Source organism: Orbicella franksi, chromosome 8 (genome assembly GCF_964199315.1).
Source record: "Orbicella franksi chromosome 8, jaOrbFran1.1, whole genome shotgun sequence".
NCBI classification, from domain to species: Eukaryota; Metazoa; Cnidaria; class Anthozoa; order Scleractinia; family Merulinidae; genus Orbicella; species Orbicella franksi.
Window position 1 is genome coordinate 28,237,239 of NC_138152.1, and position 7,023 is coordinate 28,244,261.

Genomic DNA, 7,023 nt, shown 5'->3' on the forward strand with positions numbered 1-7,023 from the left:
CGCAAGCCTTTCTTGTGTTATCCATATAAAAATAAGTTTCCATGTGTGGAATTTAGTAAAGTTTAAGACAATCACAAAATTATTTGTGTCACTTTGTTTGTTTTAATTTTTTCTTGTAAAACGTCCATCCAGAACAGTTTTGTCCAGCCTACTACGTTAATTTTCCCAAGACATGCGACAAAACTTTTTTAACAATAGCTGACTAACATCATTAAAATAATAGGCGTCAAAACATGAGTGAACTCGATTTACCGCGATAAGAAGCTGGCAGAAACAAACAACTAAACGAAGAAAACAAAACAGGGAATACAACACAGTAACAGGGAAAGTTAATGTTATTCACACAATTCTTTCAAGTCCTAAAAGAGCGTGCAAATTTATACTGCGAAGGTTGGAAGAAACGAATTAAAACTTGCTTAAAAAGAACAGTGCATTCAAAAGATGCACCCCTTACATTTTATGTTCGTGGCAGTTCTTCTCGAGGCGTACAAAGGTATTTATACGAGCCAAGTGGATCACCAGGCCAGAGCTAATCTTGGTTTCTGTCGCATGAAGCGACCAAGAATATTTCTAATCCCCCCTGGATGGGATGCTAGTCCATCGCAGGGTTCCCCCCAGCATTAAATTCGCTGGTACCCATTTCAGTACACCTGGGTGGAGAGAGGCACTAAGAGTTAAGTGTCTTGCCAAAGAACACAACACAATGTCCTTGGCTAGGGCTCGAGCCCGGACCGCTCGAGCCATCGCGCTTCCAAAGCGTACAAAAAGTCTGACAATCTCCAACGGAGCGTATCGCTTTTAGATTGTTTCTCGTATCTGTAAGTTTCCACGCTAATGTCCAGATCAAAGACTGCCAAGATGTTAAAAGTAGAAATGAAAATTCAAGTCAAGAAACACGCGGTGTAAAATTGCATACATTTATCCTTTGCAATGAGGAAGCTCGAAAATGACAGAAAATAACAAGTTTAAGAACGTATGAAGTGACTCACTTGAATAAAATTTCAAGAGCCCACGTTGTTCAAAAAGTCTACAAGTACAGATAGGAAACCCTGAGTTTTCAAGCCACTCAAGGAATAAGAAACTGGCTTGAAAAATCAGGAGGTTCGAACTACCAACTTTGTTGCTAAGGGAGCAATGAGTTGCAGAGAGGTTTGAAAAATCGGGATTTCCGTCAGTGTCCCGTGTACATATATTATAGTTCTGGAATCAGTTCACCTTTTTACAAGTAACTGCAGAACAGTTTGACCCTCTCTGTCACACAACGTGACAGGGTATTATTGCGTGACAAAGAGAAGACAGCAACCTGGATCCTCTGAAATATTTTGAGTTTGAGAATGTAGTAGGTTTTATTCTCTCTGTTATGTTATTCATTGTCAGTGGAATATCAGCTTGGTTTAAGAGCCATCATGGTGTTAACATCCCACATCAATGTTCTAAGTTTGTCAATTAGGTCTTTAATTTCCTGATTCTTGCTTCGGAGTTTCTGTTGAAGAGGAATGACAAATGAAAATCAGGAGCAGATTTAGAAGGGGGGTGGGGTGGATTGGGTGCTTTTGGAGAAGAAAACATAACAAAAAAATTAAAATAGATTTTGAATATTATGGCAAATTCTCTGGACTTAGGGGGTGGGGGTGGGGCTGGGTTTGGTGCTTTAGGAGAAAAAAACATAAAAGAAATTGAAAAAGATTTTGAATATTATGGCAATTGCTCTGGACAGGTAATTTCTACTTAGTGGCATCACTTGTATTTTTGTTATAACAGTTTTCAATCAGGTTCCAGTTCTCAAATTTCAACATTTTGGGGGCATGTCCCATTGATTCTACAATAATTCCAAGGTACCAGCTATCCCCCCCCCCCCTGAAAAGTCCTGGATCCCCTTGTGGAAAGCCTTCATTACTACATGAAAAATGGGATGCCCAGTGGAACCTCTTGTGGGCAGACAGACACCTGCTATTCACAGTAGACTGTGCACAGACCATCTATTTCCTCTAATAAGTTCAGTGAAAAATAACATTGTTTAGAGAGGAAGTCACGTCAGCCTTATCCCCCCCCCCCCCCTGGTTTTCATGTGGGACCTCTATCCTGCTCGAATTGTAATTGTGTCAGATGTCAAGACCACAAACAAAATACTAACCCTAGGGATTTAAACAAGTGACAACACAAAGGCTAGGGGCTGAAAAAGAAAAAAAAATGGGCTTCTGATGAGGAACTCAATTGCTGATTTCTCCAGAAATGGCAAAATTCCAATAGCTGTTATTGCAGTTATCAGCAGCTTGACACACAAATGAGGCGAAAGAGTCAATTCTGCATTGTATTGACCCTTTCACCTTCTTTACATGCCTTTTAAAACAAAAGAATATTTGACCGCAGCCTCAACCGCAATAACAGCCATTCTCACTGGATGCCCCCCTCAGGGTCTGAACCCCTCCCCCCCCCCCAGCACTCCCTATAATGGCCTATGCAGGGAGACTCCGTGAAAGAGAAAAGGGTATTCAGGCTTCAGGTATGTAAAAGGGTAGAGATTTCACAAGTTGAGGTATATAAAAGGGTAGGAGTTATTTTAAAGGGCCTTAATTAAAATATTATTATGAACAGACGGACCTTATGGCCTATCATTTCTTTTATTAGGCACTGCATGAAAATGACAAAAAGACTTCCTTTACAGCGATTTTATTCATAATATGGGCTAGATATGAAGGTGTGCTAAAGGAGTGCCTTTTTTCAGTTTAAGGTGTACAGAAGGAGTACTTTTTCTGTCAAATTGGTATACAAAAGGGTGAGGGGTTGCACCTAGGGGTGGAGCCTCCCTGTATAGAACTTTGCACAGTACCCCCCCCCCCCCATTCCCCCAGGATATATTACTTCATCATTAACATTTTTTTAATCATAAATTACCTCTTGAAGTGTGTCATGTTCAATCTGGAGAGCAGTAGATTCATTGGAGGTTTCCATCTCAGGCTCCTCCTCTGAAGATTTCAAGGGAATCATGACCTGAAATACAAATACAATAAAAATATGCTAATTACTATTTCTTATCTGAGCTGTTAGTTTGAAACCAAACACGGCAACATTATCAGCAAGATATATATAAACAATAGCCTCCACTGGACGCAAAAATATATTCAAATATTTGTCCACAGACATTATCCGTTCGAGCAGCAAACGGTTTTCCAAGAGTGTAGCTTAAGGAAACATGTGACCTTTGAGGAACAGATAATGTCAAAGGACAAATATCTGAGCCTTTTTGCATCAAATGGAGGCTGTTTTGTTTATTATCATTCAAATATATATATATTTTTTTGAGAAAACTGCCTGTCAGTATTGGAACAACAATGCACATTTCTTGCCAGAAGCATATCTGGTTTGACGGTAAAATGTATGCACAAACAATTTCAGCTGAGTTATGCAAACTGCTTACAGTTATAATTCAGGTTCAAGTAGCATGTGTGTAATGTCAAAGATCTTCAGCACAGAACACCATTAAGTCAACTTCTTACATAGTTACATGTAGTGCAGTGTTGTGATTCAGTTTTACCTTTGGCACAATTTGGTATTTCACTTTCTTCTGATAAATGGTGATACATTCTAATGTACAATGTTTCAGATTGTGTTAATCTTCTGTGATCAGTAAAGAGAGCTTTATATCTCAAGTTCATTTTTCCTCCAAAACATCCATGTTAATAATCACTACTATGCGATCTATCCCTTGGGCACCAGCCCGGGCGGGAAAAAAAGGGGGGGTAATCTATAAATCTTTGGGTAGAGGTGTGCCGCTGGGCACTGAAACCCTTACTCTATACTAGACCACGATCAGCTTGACTTTGCAACCCTATCCTAGACTAAACAGCAAAAATCCCCACCCTATCCAGGGCTTCTGATAGGTCGCAGAAAAAAAGTCTAATTTCGCAGAAAAAATGGCTGATTTCAAGGGAAATTCACGGAAATTTTAGGGCAAATTTAGCTGAAAAACAATCAGTAAAAACGGCCGATTTGGTGGGATTTTCTGGGCAAATTTTGCTGGAAAGTGATCGGTTTTGCACTGTTTTGATGAATGTTTTCAACTAAAAAAGACGGCTATTTTGTCAAATTTTTTCGGAAAACGATGAGTGTTAGTCCATGCAATAACAACAGCAACAGAAACATGACTACTTTTAAGTGTTGTCTTTGTAAAACTGGTCATTTTACTAGAAAATTTGAGCAACTCGTTTGGACTGTCGTTTGTGTTTGTATTTGTTTGACCATGAGGTTCTTTTTAACAGAGGTCGTCATTTGCTCTTTTAACAACAATGTGCTCAGGAAATGTGCCAATGGCAAAGCTTTTTACATCGTGGCCACAGTGAGTACCCAGTTTTTCACAACATTAATCTAAGAACACCTAGTAGTTTTGGGATGTTGTTTACTTGTTGCAGTGATGAAGTTTCAGATAAATTTACAAGTTTACAGCAAGTAAACAGCCCCAACAGCCACGATAAGTTTCAAATATGTTGTACCGACACACTTTTGGTACAATTTCTAATTACATGTAATTTCACAGTATTTTGCATGTTTTTGTGAATTTTGTGGGATTTTGCGGATTTACTTGAAATTCACGGCTCCATAACGATATCTCCAACGGTATATCAGAAGGCCTGCCTATCCCAGACTGCCTCTCTTCCATGCAGAAACTTAATCACTATCGTAGTACAACATAGGCTAACTAATTCAAAATCTTACAAAGTCATTTTTCCAGGTAAATTATATCCTATTCTAGATGAAAACTGTCTGATTTCTATACCCTACCCCAGACTAAACTGCCTGAAAACCACACCCTTCACAGCGGCACATACCCACATAGCTTACATATGAGTAGTACCCCCCTCCCCCCGGTGGGGACACCAGTAGCTGATTTGAGAGCTAACTAAAGAAATTAACGAAACCAACCTCTAAATCTTCTCCTTGTGGGATTTCTATACGCCTGTTACTTTCATCATAGAAAATCCTCAGGCGGGAGAACAGCTCTTTCAAGCCATTCAAAGTCTCCTGTACTTTCTTGTTGTTATTCCGTACTTCTTGTTTCGACTTTTCGTCTACCACCATGCTTGTCTCTTGCAAACATTGGAACAGCTGTGTCGCTTTATTGACGATCTCCTGGACAGTTTGCTGCCCTTGTAACGTTATGGATATTTCGTTTAATTGCTGTACACTAGTTGGCCTGGTAGTCTTCTTCTCTTCTCTTAACGCAGCTGAAAGGCCTAAAGGTAAACTTGATTGTAGTGATGACATTGCTTGCCCTGTCAGGATCCGCTTGGACGCCATGTTGGTCTGCGCCGCGGGAAAATGGTCAGCGATACCTTCGATAGTTCCAGTCTTCACTCCGCCAATCAGATTGTGTCGAGGGCGCCGTCGGGGGCAAGAAACTTTTTGTGCCTGCAAACTACTAGCTACTACTTTCAGAGATTTTTATAAGCACAAAGTACATCTTTGGAATATTCTCTTCATTTGCTAGTTGTAACAGGATGCCGTAAATATGGTAGCCTGCTTAGCAAGGGTTCCCATGATACGAAGAGCTTTTTCCGCATTCTGGCGGGCGCGCGCAAATTGGAGCGAGAGCAATTTGCACGCAGCCAGAATGCGGAAGAAGCTTCAACGACGGAAACGCTTGCTACGCAGGCTACAATTTGTCGACTGTGGAATTAACCACTTATTCAGCTATTTATTGTTGACAACATTGTAGCAATCTTAGTAGACATTTGGAAAAAGGCAATTGTTACAGATGCCTTTCTCAAGTGATTGTAGGCCGGGATCTGATAGAAAAACATAACCAGAAATATGAATATACATGAATATCACAAGTAAGCGAGTCTTATTATATGTCTTCAAACAACGTAAACCCTTTTGAGCGTATCACCTTTGATCCACGTGTTTTTAAAACTGAACGGCGTTGGCCCTTGTCCTGCAATGCGTCACCATGAAGGCAACTTGTTCAAATCGCACCCTACCTCTCCCACATGGTGTCAAATTCCCCGCCCCGGTATCAGCCACTGACGCAAAATTTCTTTTCCCGCAAGGAGGGGGTGGGAAGGCGGGTGCGCATCGACAAGTCAAATGCTCGGGGTATGCCCCCGGGGGATATTAATATCTGTATTTGAATAATGCATAATAATAGGTTTTTCGATCCAGAGCTAGGTCACTGTGAACTTTAAGGGAAACAACACAAAGAAAATCGAGGGTAAAGAACGACGACATCAACGCAATATTTCAATATTTCAGTATTTTTTCTCGTTACCGTTTTTATAACAAATTCAGTTCGGTTGGTCATTAGAATGAAGGATCTGATAAAAGCCGAATTCTCCTAAGGGAAATGGAGAAAATGTATGGAAACAGTAAGGAGAAATGTTAGGCCGATCGTCTGTAAAATAGCGTTTGATTATAGAGTTCATTTTCCGTGTGTCATTTAAGTATGAATATCCTTTACTTATTCTTAAACTCTTGTTCATCCCCTGTTTACAAACCTTGTTTAACCAAAGAATTGCGGTCGTTTCGTCTAAAAGTCGGTTTGCCCGAATCTATTTCGCCCGCGGGACTAATAGTCGGTTCGCCCGCACCGTACGCTCCGTGGTCAATGGTTTAGAGAACGAGAAATAAACATGTTCTGTGTACTTTTGTTTCATTATACCTCCAGTGTTGTCTGTTTAGCTCGTTTAGTTTAAAGAAAACACATCCTTCTGTTAACTTTCAGTTCGAGCGAAAGAAATTAGTCCGGGCGAATTACAGTAACCCCGGGGGAACGTCCATAGGAAAAGGACAGGGTGTTCGACGTACCTTTTTAGGGGTTTACAAAGTGGATTTGGTATCTCTTGGGGTTCTCAGCCTCAAAATGATCTCACAACAGGAGCCTTCGCGGTACCTTTTTAGAGTATTGAGCCGAAAAAATTCAGCGTCAGTTAATGTGTTGATTTAGAATTGGTACCTCTTAAGGGTAAAAAAATTTCAAACCATCCCCATAAAACAGGATATTAGTACCTCTTTGGGGTTCCTTTCAAA

The 7,023-nt window shown here is 40.3% G+C and overlaps 1 protein-coding gene across 1 annotated transcript; it reads right to left on the reverse strand.

Moving 5' to 3' along the window:
* Nucleotides 1–825: 825 nt before the first annotated feature.
* LOC145494434 (mediator of RNA polymerase II transcription subunit 30-like) lies at nt 826–5,296 on the reverse strand. Its single transcript, XM_081473906.1, has 3 exons — nt 4,921–5,296; nt 2,896–2,991; nt 826–1,483 (listed from the first exon to the last, which is right to left on the reverse strand). The coding sequence occupies exons 1-3, from the start codon at nt 5,293–5,295 to the stop codon at nt 1,385–1,387; spliced, it is 570 nt and encodes a 189-aa protein (XP_081330032.1). The 5' UTR covers nt 5,296; the 3' UTR covers nt 826–1,384.
* Between the last annotated feature and the right edge of the window lie 1,727 nt (nt 5,297–7,023).

Coding starts and splice junctions, on each gene's coding strand:
- LOC145494434 (XM_081473906.1), bottom strand. CDS start 5,295: ATGGCGTCCAAGCGGATCCTGACAGGGCAAGCAATGTCATCACTACAA. Junction 2,992..4,920: donor CACAAGGAGAAGATTTAGAG/GTTGGTTTCGTT, acceptor TTTGTATTTCAG/GTCATGATTCCCTTGAAATC. Junction 1,484..2,895: donor AACATGACACACTTCAAGAG/GTAATTTATGAT, acceptor CCTCTTCAACAG/AAACTCCGAAGCAAGAATCA.